Raw genomic sequence first — 17802 nt, forward strand, 5'->3', positions numbered from 1 at the left:
CCCGCGACCTCGTGCTCAGCAGCCCAACTCCATAACCACTGAGCAACCACGGCGGGTAAGCAAAAAGAAACTAGAGAAATTCCTAGAGCGATCCTTTCTCACAAAGCAGTATGAAAAAAAAAAAACTGCGGATCCCACGCACTGTGCGAATCGATGCAAGCGAAGCTTTCAATGCTGTTTGGTTAGCGGTGATGTTGGCGATGCCGCGACTGGGGGTCCGAAGACGTGGAATATACTTTGCTCGTGGAGGAGTAAGGGAGAGTGGGGCTGGGCCCAATATCCAAGATGTTCTACGAACATCTTTATAGTTACATATTCACGAGAAAATTCAAAGTAGTACAGAAAAAGTTCGTGAAGAAGTGGCAGCCGATCACCCCCGCCATCCATTGCTCTTTTCAAGCCCGGCGTGGTCATTCTCCAGTCATCTCCCCAAATCCGGCGCCAGGAGACCAATGACATGAGCTCCCACAAATCCAGAGGTCTGTTTCTCTTTCTCTCCGAAGGCAGCTTCGTCGCAAAAGAACGCGCATATCACTGGGCTCAAACAGAGGAAGGGTAATCATACACTGACTCCGTCTCCGGCGTGGACGTGCCAATTTGGTCGGCTGACAGGTGATGGACCGTATCCTTTCTAATTGCCCAAATCTCTCCTAATCGAGGTACTCCCGTGATGGCCATAGATCATCTGTTTTGAGAACCGTTTTGACGAGGCCGCCGGCCCCATAATCGCGCTAGCCGTGACTGGAGGTTGTCGCGGGGTGAACGGCCGATCATAACAGCACCGAAAGTGTAAGAACGGAAAACTACGCGCGGCGCACGATTGCAACATTTGGCGGAAATGTTCACAGCATTGTATGCTAGTCGCGTGCTGTGTTTTTTCACCAAGTCACCATGGTTATTAAGGACCATTTTAACCCTGTAATGCACAACGCACCTTCTCTATACTGCGCCGTTTGAGAGTTCTAAATTCAAGTTTGCGCACGTGAAATACAAATAGCGGCATTAATAGGGTGGATCCAAGTGGCAATTGTGAATAGCTTATGAATACAATTACTGACTATAGCGCTGATTATCTTTCATATAACTGTTTTTAGTACAAATGTGCCTTCCGTGGCGAGAAATAAAGGCGAACAAATTCTGTGAATTTTCTTTGATGTGGAACTGTGTGTGGGTATTACCGGGGGTTAGATACTCCTCAATATTGTTGGTGTCAATGTTGCTGGATGCTTTGAACAGCAAGCTCTGCAAAGTAAGTATGTGAAAGCTTCAACAACCAGCGGCCTCATGAACGGACAGCGAAGCCTAAAGTGGCACTTGACTTCTACTGCAATATTCACAATGCATCTGGAAGACACACCACAGGTAGAGTCCATTGAATATCGTTGCATGAGGCGCCTTTAAACTGGCGCCTGTGTAATGATTGTTTAGCCGGAAGCGGTACACCTGCCATTGTCATTTTGCGTAGGCTAAACAATCGCGGTATGAGAATGAGGATATATCAAGGATATGTCACTCAAGGTCGCTCAAGGATACATCGCATGTACTTTCGTGCTGTTTTGCAGTTTGGTCGCGTACCTGCTCCACCTTCTTTTTAACGCGATAGCGTCAAGGAGCCCGTGTCGCGGAAGATCCGGCGTTCAGCGCATGCGCATGAGCGGAGCGCGCCCAAAGCAACAGGCGTCCACCCTCTTAGGATACCGCGGGACCAGCGAGAGGAAACAATGTACAGAGAGAAAACAATGTACACAAAGGCACATGGTTTCGCCTTGTCCACCGCATTCCAGTCCACCACCACATCCATATAGAATGTTGATTGTACTCAGCATATTTCTCAATTACCTCATTGATGGCGTGAATGTGATCCAATAGAGAATAGTCTCTGAGAGGGTTTAGCATTATCATTCCTTAACATAGTACATCGACCGCGTCGTGGCAGAAGCATAGAATTTTAATGGAATTATGGAGTTGTACTTCATTCGGTTGTTTATTATAAAATCTCATGTATACACATTATACAAGCGTTCCCGGTCCGCACCACGTTTTCCTGCGTAGCGAAGACGCTCTCCTTCCGTGCGCCGCTTCCTTCGGGCTCAGGTGTCCTTGACGCCGGGTGCGCGCGCTTTGGAGCCATTTTGCTGGCGCATGTTTACAAGCTCCTTCTGCACACGGGAGCAGCACGCTGTTGAGGCGCCATCTCCAAGCGCTCTATTCAGGCTATGGACGATTGTAACGTTTAAACTTTCAGAGCCCAGCACGCCACCTCGACAGCCCAGCACCTGCATTTTTGTCGCATAGGAAAGCAAGCACAGCAGATGCCATACGCAGGAACTGTGAAACGCTGCCGCGGCGACACCGGCCGGAATGAGTGAAGGCGAGCGCCAGCTGATCTTTCAAGAAACCCAGCGGCGCGCGCTATCAAGATCACATAATCCGCAGCAGCAGCGCCCGGAAAGTCGGGATGAGTGTCAAAGAAAGCTTCGCATTAAAAAAAACAAATTGAAACACGCTCATCCTTGTTGGGGCTTCCGCTTAGGACTCGTATATACAGTCAGTTCTCGTACCCACAACTTTTTCTTTATTTTATTTTCAGCTCTATCTTCTACGTGATCCATGGACTTGCTGCTTTGTTGTTTGTCACTTTGTTATAGATTTGTTTCGATAATGTTTGGTTATTTCATTACCTGTCTTCTTTTCTCGCTTTTCTTTAGCTAAGATTCTGCGGTAGCCGCCCCTTTCTGTTGCGAAACCTGGATGTGCTATCTTAGCCTGCGTTTGTTGTTTCACCTATTCCAAAGACACCAGCGCCGATTCCTCCACTTGCGGGTAGCATACATCTAAAGCGTCAACGTTACTGTAGTTACGAAACTGAGGAACAATGAGAATGTTTCTCTCCTCCTTCATTCGGTGAGGAGGATACCACGGAATGCTCCGCATTTAATTCTGTAGCACGTGCTTTGCGCGCTTTACCTCTTTATAATTGTTTGCCTGCGCTATCTCAGCTTCTGTATTTCGGTAGATAAGATAACGTTGCTTGGTTGTTTCTGCTGAAGTTTTTGCACCGCAGCACGGAGCAGACAGAATGTTTTCGGGTGCATGTCTCCCTGTGCGCTGGCATCGTGTCTGGTAGGGGACCGGTTAAAATTGCGTGCTCGCGGCTGAGACCACTAAAGTAGCCTTAAAAGGGGGTCCTCAAAAGCAGGTAAAGCCAGTGACAGCACAAATAAAAAAAATTAAATGCCGCAACGCCGCTGGCACAGGCGCGAAAGGGGTCGCATTTGATTGGCAAGGTGACTGATACAAGTGCGAGAAAAGTGGCAGTGGTAATAACTGGTACCCAAAGCACTTAGGATACAATAACGTCTTCACTCCGAATAGCTACGATATTGCAAATAATAATAGACAATGTTCGTTCCAAACTTTCTTTTACTTATTTATTTATTTATTTATTTATTTATTTATTTATTTATTTATTTATTTATTTATTTAATACATACTGCTAGCCTTATATGCAAGGCTGTAGCAGGGTCGGGACAGAAATACAACTGTGAAAGTGGCATCAAACATGGTTAACAGTTTCTGTTAATAACAATTCCACATACTGTGGACAAAAAAAGGCACTTTCCTGTAAGTCATGTCAATGTATGCAATTTGTATACACAAAGGTATTAATAGCACTATTTATTTATTTATTTATTTATTTATTTATTTATTTATTTATTTATTTATTTATTGTCATACTCTCAAGGCCCGGAGGCATTACAGAGAGGAGTGGTGATTATTACAAACATATTCGTTAACAATATTCTTTGTGGCGTCAGAAATGGCAGTGATGGAGGCAGGGAGGAGGTTCCAGTCATTCGTCGTTCTTGGTATAAAGGAACCAAAATAAACGTTGGTGCGACAAGTTGGAACTTCAACCTTAAAACGATGATCCGTGCGTGACGATATGTATGATGGCGGGGAGATTAGTTCATCCTTAAGTGTTTGGTTAGAGTAATAAATCTTGTGAAAAAGGCATAGGCGAAAGTGTCTACGACGTAACTCTAGGTTAGGCAAGTCAAGGGTTAGTTTCATTGATGAGACACTTGCATGACGAGAATAAGTCGAAAGAATAAAACGAGCAGCTCGGTTTTGAATGGATTCGATGGTGTTTTTTAGCTTTAGAGTAGAAGGGTCGAAAATGGAGCATGCATATTCAAGTTTAGGCCTCACTAAGGATTTGTACAGAAATAACTTGACAGCTGCAGTTGCCGATGAAAAATTACGCCGCAAAAACCCAAGCATGCGATTAGCGTTACCGTAAATGTAATTTATATGAATGTTCCATGTAAGATTGTGCGTAATGTAGATACCAAGATATTTATATGATGATACATTTTCTACAGGTATGTTGTTAATATTGTACGTAGGAAAGGTAGTATTTCTTACAACACGGGACACACGCGTCGCCTTGCATTTATTAGAATTGAGCTTCATTTGGGATCTAGCACACCATGATGTTACTATGCCAATGTCTGATTGAAGAGTATCGCAGTCGCCAGAGTTAGAAATGACACGATAGAGAACACAGTCATCGGCGAATAACTTAATTGATGATTTAATTTGGTATGCGAGGTCATTAATATAAATTAAAAATAATAATGGTCCTAGAACCGAGCCTTGCGGTACACCGGAGGTTACTCGACCAGTGGAAGAGAAGTATTCGTTAGCATAAACAAATTGTAAACGGTTACACAAAAACACTTGATCCAAGCAAGCACGTTAGGATCAATGTTGAGGTTACTTAATTTAGTTAAAGTAATTCGTGTGAAACAGTATCGAATGCTTTGGCGAAGTCTAAAAAATGCAGTCAATAATAACGTAAAACAATAATAAAACATATTTTAAAGAAAACTTACCACGAACAATTACTGACATGAAAAACACCGATACATACATTTAATTTTTCAAGCTGAGGCAGTAGAGAAATATAATTGGTTAGTCTTGAGACAAACATATCAGTTGAACTACTACCAACGACGTGTTCAGGTAGTGCATTCCATTCTGTTATTGTCCGTGGGAAAAATGAGAACTTAAATGTATCATTGTGAAATCTATACTCTTTCAAGTGTCTACTATGTTTTGCTCTAGTGGGCCTGGCGTCTGAGAACGATAGGAGTCGGCGGCTATTTCCGTTTACTTCATTATTTAAGAGCTGGAATACGAACTTGAGACGTAGAAGCTTTGCACGTTTGTTTATTGTGAAAAGATCTGCTCTCGCGAGGAATTCAGAAGGCGATTCACGGTTTCGATACTTGTTGTACACAAATGTAATTATTTTCCTTTGTACTGCTTCTAATTTATCAATACATCTTTTCGTGTGCGGAAACTAACCTATTATACCATATTCAAGAATTGACCGAACTAATGATGTATATGCTAATAGTTTTGTACTTGGCGAAGCAGTCCGAAGTCACCGTTTTAATGAACAAAAAGCGGGAAAGGCCTTACCTTTGACATTTGACATCATTTTGACAACTTGGGCTATCGCTAACTTCGCCAACTATTATTTTTCTGGGGGTGTCTTCGCTGGGATCCCATTCAGCCGCAGGGATGCTTTTCTCGCAAGTTTCATTTTTATCAGGGACACGTAAAGATTACCCTGTTCAATTTCTCAAACAATCAACCATTGTTATTACTTCATTTCTTCGCGTTAAATTATGTTTCTTTAACCCGCGCTCTGCCGCGCAAATTTTATTTTTGTTATATTCCTAATAAAAACACATGTGATACCGCCGGCTTCTTCAATATACGTATACAGTAGACGTAGACTACGCGTGCGCAGACACAGACCCACGTGTGTTTCCAAGTACGTGGCAACTATAGCAAAAAGATTGCCAGATGTCATTTATGTGTATTCATTTGGCCACCACTTTTATGAAAGAGCCGGCAACGAATGTTGCTGACAATTCCAGTACCATCAAATAAATCAGTCAACAAAGACAGCACGTGCCATGCATACTAAAGTATACTGTGACGTGTTCACGGCACACTTAAACATTTTTGACGCATGCGTACATGGATCTTGAAGTTTAGAGATATTCCACGAAGGCGACAAATTTCGCTGTCGACTTCTAAGCGCTGCTACAGAAGAGATAACAGCACGAACGAGCGTGAAGCCGTAGTTTCAACCAAGGTTTAAGCAGATTGAGGACTCTTGATGAAGATCAACAGCGCTGAAAGGAAAACAGGGCGCCTTTATACGCTGGGCGAGCGCAAGATGAAGTGCACTGAATGCTCAAGTACCTTTTCTCCTTGGTGTCTGTGGAGGTTCTCCGTTGGATCTAAGGCAAAGAGAGAAACAGTAAGCACGGCTTGAAAGCATAAAGGAGCGAGGACCTGAATACGAATGTTGTATCTCGCGGAGCGTCCGCTAGGCTCACATTTATACATCGTCGTCGTAAGGACGATGTCGCTAGACGGGAAGAAAATCGAGCCGTGAGATACAGGTACAGCGTCGACGAACATGGATATCACTGAACAGCCACGGGTGAATCTGCTATTCGGTTCCAATAAAACGCAACCTTGACGGCGACACAATTTCATATCATCCGACACCCCCCGCCCCTCTCCCTCTCTGCGCTTGGCATGCGCCTGACGCTCCGAGACCACGCAATCTTTTCAGGTGAGTCGTTTATATAACTGAGCGGAGAGTGGCACGGAATGTCCAACAAAAGGAAATAAACGCGCTTTGTAGGAGTAATACGAGTATGTGGAGATCGAGGCAATCGAGAGCTCTGAATGTATGGCAGCCGAGATAGCGATAAAATGGGAAGTGACAAGCGAAAGAAAGAACTAAGGAAAAAGAAAGAAAATAAATACACCTAACTTTCCCCCATGCGCATTTCACGGATAGTTCGGCGTGTCTCTTAAGTCGAGCATGTGTTTTCATCCTGTATTCCTGTCACGTGTTTCCTAGTGCCATTTATATAACTGTTCACGTACCTCATATGGAATTCTACTAAGCCATGTTTTCTAGCCGACGGAAAGTGCGAGGTGCGAGGAACGGTCCTTTTTTTTTTTTTATCTGGCAACATATTGGCGCGCATGGCTTATCTCAGAGGCGACGACGGCAGGCAAACCAACAATATCAAAACTATAAATGCGGTATCGTTTACAGGCGGAGAAACTATCAGCCTGCCTACTTGTTATGTTATATGCATTGGCATTCTATTTATTAATGCGATAGCATTCTTTGCCTACCCCCATCCACTCTGTCGTGGCTGGGCATCTGTCTGACGTCCAAGCAATGACCGTGTAAACAAGAAAGGTGCAGTTAGTTAGGTCCCATGGCATTGTGTTGGAATCGATATATTGCGAAGCCTGTTGTCGTAGGTAGCTGGCTGTCCAACATCGTTTGGAATCCTTCAGAGAGTTGGACCAATGTGTATGTTGTCAGGATTGGGGGCTCAATCCCATCGCTCGTGATCCGTTGTCAAGATTGGAGTCCGGCATGAATTCGAAGGTAGCTGGCCCATGCCGTCGTCCAACTTATCCACGCTGAGGACGTTGATGAAGGGAAGGACTGCTTCTCATCGAGAACGAGGAATATGGGTTTATTTACAGTATTTACATGCAGTTCATCACTCTAGCATGACTGCGAGAGAAAGTACGTCAGTCTAACACGACTGCTTGAGAGAGTGTCTCAGTCTAACATGACTGCTTAAGAAAGTGTCGAGCATCCGCACAACAGCAGTTGTTGAACACTGGGTCCTCTCGCGATACAAGGTGACGCGAACGTTCGTTTAGTCCCCGTAAACTAGCCGCCTTTTCGCGGGACGGTTTACACACACACATGCACACACACACAAACGTGTTCACGGTCTGAAACCGACACCACACGAATTTCGTAGAACTTGGAGCCCCCTCGGTAGCGCGCCCAGGTAGCAGATCAGGTCCGCGTTGTCGTGTTGCGCACAAAGTCTGCTTCGTCGAACTCCTTCAGTCACAACGGCGACGAGGCTAGAGCGTAACGGTGATGGTTTCAGCACAAAGCCTGCTTCGTCAAACGCATTCTAGCTGAAGCGACGAAGAGTGGAGGACGTGCGTATTGTTCCTGCCACAAAGTCGACTTAGTCACGCCGTGTCTAGAGGTTGGCGGCGGCATTCCAAGATGAGGTTGCCACCACTGGCGTAAATGGCTGGCAAACTTGCACTGCAGCTGGCCGTTCTTAACAATGTGTAAATCAGGTGGTTGGATTCGACGCAAGCTTGCGTGTGTGTGACGACAGAAGTAAGGCGGCGACGATAGTGTGACAGCGACGGCATGTCGACAGTGATCTTTTTATTCCTGCGAGAAAAAACACGTCACAACCTTTTCCATTACGACCTAGGCCAATCCCGAAGGCAGTGATGTCTAACACAGCGCCTCACAGCCTTAGCTGCCACGAGGCAAGAATGCAAGAAACTTTCACTCCTCCCACTCGTGGCGCACGGGAAAGGACGGTGTACTGCGTGTTCGTGGCGCGTGGTTTTACGTGCGCGGTTACGAGACACTCAGGTACGGTGCGAGATGGCGTGCCGGCGGTGGTGCCCGCCGTGGTGCTCCTGGACTGACGGCACTTCTGATCATCGCTGGCAGAAGACGACCGATACGGCAGTGGAGTTCGGCTGCCGTGTCGGGTCGATGGCGGGACAAGAACTGGAGAGTCGTGCTGTGCGATCAGGCGTGGTCGTTGCGGCCGTCATGCTGGCGTTGTTCAAATACAGAAGTTTTGTTAACTCGACACGGTAGTAAGTGTGTGGTCGAGTGCAAACTAGCGCGCACGCACTCTCGCTCGTGCTGTGGGACGTGACGAATACTCCAGTCATCTCAAAGCGCCGTGATTGCCGTTGGCACAAACGTGTTGGTGACAGTGGCCGAATGGTTCCTCAAACGAAGCTCCTACTTGGAAAGGACAAATTCAGGCAAAGCGTTCCAGAGGAGATTGCCTAGAGCACCGCGGTCCAGGTAAATGCGTTGCAGTCACATATTATGCTTGCGTATCGGCAGGCGAAGAACCGAGCTACTGCACAATCCTCCTTATCGTCTGTCAAGTAGACCACTGCTTTACATCTCGCAAATATTTCAGATAAAACATGTTCTATAAAAAAGACTGTGCAGATCCCATGCACCGTAGGAATCAATGTTACGTGAATCATTTCACAGGTACCAGGCAATCCATCATTGTTTGGGGTTTTACAAACCGTAACCAGGTGAACCAACTTCTCGGTGTAAATTGAGCAGTTCTGTGTGGGTCGCGAGCTTACGTCTGTGTGGGACGACAACATGCGACGGCGACCACGTCGAAGACGATCGTATATCAGCAAAGGCATGATATTTACGCTGGGTAGTTCAGTAGAGCTTACGTCATGACGATTGCTGTGTTCTACATGGGTAGCAGTTTACCCTAAGCCAAAGAAACGTGGATTGTTACGTCATCAACAACTACGTGTTATACAGTCATGCCTACCTATGGCTATGAACAAAGAAGGTAAGCCTATAGCACATTGCAATGCCGGCCCCAGCCAGGTCCAATCTGGCGGCAAAGCACGAGTTAGGCGCACATATCGCTCTCCGTGTTAATGAACGTCATGACGCCAGTGTGCCCGTCAATAAGCGGATAGGCGCAGGTTAGCTTTCACAAACAAAAAAGGTAAGCCTATCCATTGCAATATCGGCCCCAGTCACGTGCAATCACTACTCTCGAAAGCACTGGTTCGGCGCCTACATCACTCCCCGTTCTAATGTACGTGCTCACACCAATCTGCCTGATGAATAGGCAGATATGCGCAGGTTAGCTCTTCCGAACAAGAAAGGTAAGCCTATAGCCCATTGCAGTGTAAGCGCCAGCCAGGTCCAATCATTTCTCTGGAAAGCACTCGTTCGGCGTATACATCACTCGCCATGCTAATACGCGTACTAACGCACGTTCACACAATGTATAAACGGACGTGCGCAGATTGGCTTTCGCGAGAAAAATGAGGTAAGCCTGCAGCCCGTTACAATGTCAGCGCAACCTAAGTAGAATCACTTCTCTCAAAAGCCCCGCTTCGGCACATGCATCAGCCCCCTTTCTAATACGCGCACTGACATCAATTCACGGGATCAGTAAGGGGCATTCGCAGATCTGTTGTGTTTCCTTAAAAAAAAGGTAAGCATATAACCGTTGCAATGTCAGCGCAACTAAGTAGCATTCCTTCTCTGAAAAGCCCCGGTTTGGCGCATACATCAGTCCCCTTGCTAATATGCCTAATGTCATCAATTCATGGGATCAGCAACGGACATGCGCAGACTGGCTTTTCTTCTTTTTTTTCAAAGAAAGGGTAAGCCTATAGCCCGTTACAATGTCCACGCCTTTAGGTCGAATCGCTTCTCTGAAATGCACCAGTTCGGCGCATACATCACATCCCATGCTAGTACACGTATTGGCATCGATTCACGTAATGAGTAACGGGTATGTGCAGATTGGCTTTTTTTTTTAAAGGGGGGGGGGGGGGGAAGCCTATAGCCCGTTACAATATCAACGCAACTAGGCACACTCACTTCTATGAAAAGGCCCGGTTCGGCGCATTCATCACTCACCATGCTAATACATGTAGTGACGTAAATTCAAGCGATGTATAAACGGACATGCATCGATCGCCTTTCGCGGAAAAAAGAAGGTAAGCCTATAGCCAATTAAAATGTCGACCCAGCCAGATCCAGTGGCTTCTCGTAAAGCGATATATGGTTCGACGCATACATCACTCCTCATGATAATACACGTAGTGATGTAATTTCACGCGTTGTAACAACGGACATGCGCAGGTTGGCTTTCGCGGGAAAGAAGAGGTAAACCTACAGCCTATTGCAATATGGCCCTGGCTGCAAGACGACGCAAGACGATGCGGTGCGCCGCAGAGGGCTCACCGCAAATAAGCGCAAACCTCCTGCCTAGTGCGGCCGGCCGAGCGTCATCGGCTGCAGCGCCTGGCGGCGAGGCCCGAAAGACAATCTTAGCTACCCCAGCAGAGGACATGTAGTGAACGAAAGTGCACTTATACAGACGCAGTTCCGAAAGAAAACTTAATCTCAGCTTTTGTTTTGTTGGATTTGTCAGTGTTTTGGCCCACGCTTTCAAAAGTGGTGGGCCAAATGGCCTACTTCGCGCCGTCCCCTCTCTAGACAGTGAAGAGAGAAAGCAAGTACCTATCCCCCCTCCAACCCCCCGGTAGATATGTCTATGCACGGTCAACAGAAATGGTCTTTTACCACGGCAATGCAATGCACAACCTTTTTTTAAGCATCATTAGTTTCTTGAGTTCCGCAAATGCAGCTACCGCCACCCCGTGTACTGCGTACTGAGCACGAGGTCACGTGTTCGACTCCCGGCCATGGCGATCGTATTCGCACTAAAACTGAACGCAAAAAAAGAAACTCAAGCATACGAAAACATTGGTGTTTATCTAAGCATGGAGCTTTTTTACAAGTCTGCATGTGTGTTCGCGCATTTAGATTAAATGAAATCAGTCAGAAGTGTGTCATTTAGAACTTCTTCTCCTCCCGTCCCCCACCCCTTGTTCTTTCAGTATTTGGCGAATTTTAAGCACAAATGTGCAGGTTCTGGCAGTGTCCAAGGGTATTTGGAGGACCGTGCCGCCACCTCTCCCTGCCGAGGCCAAGTAATCCTTGCGCAGTGTTGCCTCCAAGATTGTCGGCGTAACGGGCACCTGTGTTTCATTGAAAATCTCGGAGGTCATGTCCCACGCGGCTAATGTCAAGCGTGTCGAAGGGAGCGCTAATATAACGCAATTCCCGTGTAAGTCAGCCGAAGAGCTCAAATTTACCAAAGCTCAAATTGAAATACCACGCGGGATTGCCTCCAGAACGTGCACATCATCTCCGAGGGTTCCGTTGCTGCGCCGTAGGCTGACCACAAGGCGCTCAATTGGTATCTACCAATGCCCACAGAGGGCGCACGTCTTCTTCGCATTTTAGAAATACTGTATGTGGCCATGATGTGGCTCCCAAAGGGTTGGTTGCATGTACAGTAAACTCTATCCCAGTTACTGCTTGACAGAAGGAGCAACGTACGGCGCATTTTCTAAAGCTCGCGCGACTGTTGTGCGCGATAGAAGTGAATTACGAGCATGCTTTAATTCGTGGTAAACACTGATAACCCTATATATTCAAATACGCGCGGAACGCCGATTTGCTTTCATTAGACAACCAATTTGCCTTCATTGGGCTGAACTGATTATGAATTAATTCTGTGCATTACATAAATGGAGATAAACACTCGTAACAGTCGCAAGCAGGTTATATAATTGTAATATTGATCTCTGTTTCTATAGCATACTTGTATAGTACTAAACTTGACGACTTAATTTCCAACTTTTTTTTTCTAAACATTTGGAAAGTATATGTGAACTCCGCTTAACAGTCACTGCAATTTTAGCTACACACGCGTTCTCGATTAGTGACAAAAACGGCAAAGAGCGCAATGCCCAGAAAGTGATTGAGAGCAAACGGACAACACCGAGGCACTGACTTCCAACTAAAGCTTATTGCGCAGTGACGGAAGATATAGTCACTGAAATACGGTGCAGAAGCAAGCACACACGAGTACACTCACTGAGACACAATCAACAAAAGATGACTACATATCCGTGACTAGGGGACTTGCGCAGGGTTACTTCCATCCGCGAAGGGGACGTATAAGTAGGGACTGTTAATCATGTAGTTACGCTACCTCGACGTCCTAACGTTCTTTCTTAAACATATTTAACGTTTCTTTTATAACGTCTTAATAGACTTCTCTTATTTATTTTTTTTAGATACCTCAAATTTCGTTCGTTAGCTTGAGCCAATGATAAGTGAACGCATTCTTGCGTTACACATCTATTTCAATGAATGGCGCGAGACAAAGTTATTCGCGATAATGTCGATATGTCATAACCTTGATTACTATTTCTTTCAAATTTCCTCTCGCCCGTAAACTTTCCTTTCACTAATATGAAAGCCAATGTCACTATTCGGCGAACTTAAGCCAATCTGCAAGTTAGTTGGCGCAGGCTTCCGCCGGTGCCGCCAAATGATGTCGTCCTTTTCGGAAGCAGCTACGCGGAGTAATTCGCTTATTCGGCCTAGCATTGTGCTCCCGGTATCCCAGCCTAGATTTAGATTGACTCCTAATGCCTTTTATCGCACCGGAAATTGCCTCAAGTGTATCATATATTTAAGGAATGTACGTGAACTTCATGCGGTCACCTTGATTGCTCGCTTCTTGCATATGGGCGGTCCATTAGGCGACGACGTCCCAGTACGCGTCCTCGTCACAGACGAATACATCAAGATTGGGCCTCAGGAGAGAGGGAGAGAGTGTAGTCGTAACTTAAGATGTCAGACTTGTTACATGCACGGCTTCCTACTTGAGGGGAGATGCCTGAGATGACGTGAATTGGAAAAGAATACGAAAGTTAGGTGGACAAATAACAAAAAGAAAAAGTAAAAGTCATTCTTCTTGCAACGTCGGGCACAGATCCCGTGATGTGCATGTTTGGTTGCGTTAATTGCAACTGGATCTGTTTTAAGGATCCACTTATATAGTATAGAGAGGTCGGTTACATTTCCCATGGTTATGGCATGCCAAAGAACGTTATGCGCGTTGAATATGCGTAACAATCTGGCACACATGTTTTTACCAGGTAATAAATATAGTGTCATTATAGTCTCGGAATAACGTACTGCCACCAAATGATTTATGTGCAATATGTGTTCAGCGAGGAACACATGGTATACCAGCAAACAAACATTTGCGCCGACTTGCTATGTCGCACATCTCTATCACCGCAATGTGCGCGTAACGGTGTTTCAAGTAACTTATTGCCAAGTTCCTCCTTGCTGCACATTCAGCTCCCTTTGGCAGCCACCGGCTTAAAGCATCATAGATAGCATCAAGAAGCGTGCGTAAGAATGAAATTTATTAGGAATGAGGGTTCGGTCGGGAACGGTCGCCCTGTTCACAGTGACGCAGCAGCTCGTGCCCTGTGCGGAGAGCCTGGCGACCGGCGTCCGCACGTTTAGAAGGGCTGCCGCAGCACCAATGGCCGAGCGATGGCCAGCGGATCGAGGGCGTCCGCGGGCAGGACGAGGTACCAGTTCCTGCCTCCTCCACGGCGACGCTGGCTGCGATAGTCGCCATCGTCGTGACCAGGGATGACGACCCGACGACGGGTCGACGAGACGACCGTGGTCGAGGGCCGGTCCCTGTCCTCTTCGTCGTCGTCTTCCATCACGTCGCCGCCGCCTCCTCCTCGGCCACGCGTGGTCCGCTCTTCGTGCGTGATCGTCTCCTGGCGCTCGCGCGACGCCAAGGACTGCAGCGGCTCCAGCACCAGGGACCAGCACCCGTCACTCCCGAGGACCACCAGCAGCAGCATCACCATGACGACAGCCGGTAGGAAATGGAGGCCCGCCCATGCCACCACTGTGCGGTTTCTGCCGTCGGGTCAAAAAAGGTAATGTGCGTTACTGGATGGCTTGAGTCTACGTAAAGGGATCGTCTTGTGAAACGCCTAACGCGCGAATGCGTAGCTCGCGCGTGACTTCGGCGCGATGTCCCCGAACACGTGAGACATATTATATAGGTACGTTAAGTTGGGCCACATGCATCGCCGCTTCCTGCGCCCCGTGGCCGCGCTAGAGCGCGAAAGGGAATGCGAGCCATTGGTCGTCCTGACTGGAGCACGCGTTTCCTATAAGGCCTGTGAAATCGCTGATAGCGCCGGTGACACATGTACTTAATCTTAAAGGCAGTAGCTCTCCAAGTTCTCGTCCTTGCCGTTTGGAGTGAACAGGCCCAACGTAGTTGAAAGTCGCAAAAGACTCGCACTTGTCTCCACTGCGCTATTCTGCTGCTAGTCGGCATCGTCGAAATCAGTCATTGAACCAATTATTCAATTTATTTGGAAAATAGAAGAAAACGCCGGTTCGTTTCGTTGAGTAGAGCATTCGTTACAAGTTCTTTGAAAAAGATGTACGTCAAGCTGTCGTCGTTGCTTCTTTAACAGCAGACAAGATATGCCACTTGTAATGTCGTTCTCAGCTTTCCGTTCGTCCAAACCGTTATTCAGCGCTAGTTCGCGAGTGTCTCAAGAAAAAAAAAAGAATTTTTTTAAAGTCATGCTTCCTTTTAAAAATATCTGCTGAGGAGAGAATGTGCGAATAAGTGAAGCGTGTTGATCCCTGTGTTGCATTGCTAATGTTTTGAAATTGTCATACCAGCCTGGTACCACTACCAAGGAATCTCAGACAACTTTCGGTAGCACAAAAGCTGCACAATACATTAAAAAAAGGAAAGAATTTAAGACTTGAAAGAAGATCAGCTTCGATCAACATATAGTTCCCTTTCTATGCTTTGCTTCAAACAACCTGCAGAGAAATGGCTCATTAATTGCTTTTACAACTTCGTAAGGCGACCTCACGGCTATCTGTAACAGAGGAGACGGCCTAAACAGTTCTCAATTTCTTGAAAGAGAACAAACAAATTATAATTTATAATAATAAAGGTGCATAAGCTCAACACCAGTTCACCTCATCTTTAACTGCAAGGTAATGCAAATACAGGAAATAAGAAATAGACAATAATTAATAAAAAGGGAGCTTATTGAACACTTACGCACTGGACATCTTCGGGCGTGCGTCAATGGCAGCACGTCTGCCACAGCACCATGAGTGTTGACATTTGGTCACTCTATAATGCGACGTCCTCTGCGTCGGTCTTTTCTTATATACGTCCGCATCTACCTGGCGCACCGAATAGAGAGTGATTAACTTAAAGAACAACTCATCCAGCGTCCACGCTTGGCTGACGGTCGAAGTATACGTCGTCCACTCGATGGGCCTGGCCGATTTTCGAGCGCTCTCTTAGATGCCCTCCCTGAAGCGTGATGCCTCCAACTGCCGACGCCGGCAAGCGTTCGCGTGCGGCTACGTATGTTGCTGACTAGCGGCAAAGAGACAGTCGCGCGGAGTCCTTGAGTTTGTGTCGTTGACGCTGGCGTGACACGATCGCGGTGACTGTCGTGCGAAACGCAGCGGACGACGAATTAAGCTCCTGCTGTTCCTGAAGAGAGCGCGATACAGTCAGGTTGCGCCCTTGCCTGACATTGAAGACGTATACGCGGTTATTGAGACATGCCTTTGGCGCATTCGTTAGCCTGACGTTATTCTCGAAACCCCTCACTTTCGCGGCTGTTCTCTATACTCCAAAATAAGGTGGCAGACTCGTCCGAAAGGCGAAGCACTGACAGCGCTGCAAGGTTTAGCGTTGTGATTGAACTGCTCGGATGGTGTTGTAACTGTACTATATATGCGGGTGGTGACATGCAGGTGTGACGCAGTGCCCAAGGCATCTGCGGCAGAACAGGAGCAGCGCCCTGACATCTATCCGGCGTAAGAGAATGTTATATAAGAACGTCTTTTATCCAGCGACCTTAACGCTATGGACTCATGAGCACCACAACCTGTACCGTTGCAGACGTCGCAGGCTTCGAACCTGGACGCTGCACGAGATGAGACTGGACGAGACGCCCTGGAAACCGTCGGCATTGGTCAGCGACGAGTGAAATATTATATCCGTAAAAAGCACTGACTCCGGTACCAGTGAAATTGCATCGCTTTAAGATTGTGAGCCCAAATATTTTATTTTATTTTTCAATGGTTTAGGATAAAAGGCATACACTGCAAAAGAAATGTTTCGTGACTGTTCGTCGGCGTTCTGAAGTTGTCCAAATTCTGAACAATAAGTCAACCAAGACCGTTAAACCTGGTCAGAGGAACTTTTGTGTTTGGATTCTCCAGCATTTACCTAGCATATCGAAAAATTAATATGGACCACTACACTAACGCCCATGCCGATGGCGATAATTCGCCTGGATTGTCCGCGTAATTGTCATCTTAATAAAAGTGTTTTAATGCATCCTGATCTTACCGCCCTACATAGCTCCGCCCGCGCGAAAAGCCTGCATGAAGCAGTTTGCTATGAATGTGAGGTATAGCGTTTCATGCATATTGGCCACGCAGCTCACTTTGTAACGTGAATCTAGTTTTGACCAAGAAGTTTGAAGCTTACAATACAGCACAATCACCAAAACTTTGACGGCTTTGTATAGCCTTCGCTTGGATTCGAGTCCATACTGTTGAAGAGATCTAGAATGTTGAGCTGATGTACATTCGGTTCTTAAGAGGAAGCTTTAGCTCAAGTGCTCCTATCTAAATACATGTAAAAGGAGAATTCGTTTTTCTCGGCAACCACTGCACCAAATTTGACGAGGTTTGTTGCATTTAAAAGACAAACTTAAAATCTAGTGACTGTTGGTTACGAATTTTTGAGTTAGATCGTCATATTTTTATTAAAAATTGGCAAAAATAGAAAATTTTCAAAAAGCGAAACTATCAAGTTTACAACTCTGTAACTTAACCACTAGAAATGATAATACAATTCTGTGAATTGCATCTAATAGCACATCTAAAGCGGACAAAATTGATATGTTACACATAAATATAAAAAAAATTTAATCATAGAGAAATACAACTTTTGCAAAACCGTTGTAACCAACGTAACAAATTCACGTAAGATGTAAAATGACATATTGAATTTGTCCGCTTTTAATGATCTAATGGATGCCGTTTACAGAACCGCGATATCGGTTCTTGATGCAGAGCTATGAATTTATAAACTTCGTGCTTCCATTTTTTTCAAACGGTCAAATATTTGAAAATCGTTTTAAGAAAATTCA

At 46.0% G+C, this 17802-nt stretch overlaps 1 protein-coding gene across 1 annotated transcript; it reads right to left on the minus strand.

Moving 5' to 3' along the window:
- Nucleotides 1-13961: 13961 nt before the first annotated feature.
- Nucleotides 13962-16019, minus strand: LOC142584436 (uncharacterized). The gene is made up of 2 exons (XM_075694587.1): nucleotides 15681-16019; nucleotides 13962-14500 (listed from the first exon to the last, which is right to left on the minus strand). Exons 1-2 carry the CDS (start codon nucleotides 15689-15691, stop codon nucleotides 14083-14085), a joined length of 429 nt encoding a protein of 142 aa, XP_075550702.1. The 5' UTR covers nucleotides 15692-16019; the 3' UTR covers nucleotides 13962-14082.
- Between the last annotated feature and the right edge of the window lie 1783 nt (nucleotides 16020-17802).

This window comes from Dermacentor variabilis, chromosome 6 (genome assembly GCF_050947875.1).
Source record: "Dermacentor variabilis isolate Ectoservices chromosome 6, ASM5094787v1, whole genome shotgun sequence".
Lineage (NCBI taxonomy): Eukaryota > Metazoa > Arthropoda > Arachnida > Ixodida > Ixodidae > Dermacentor > Dermacentor variabilis.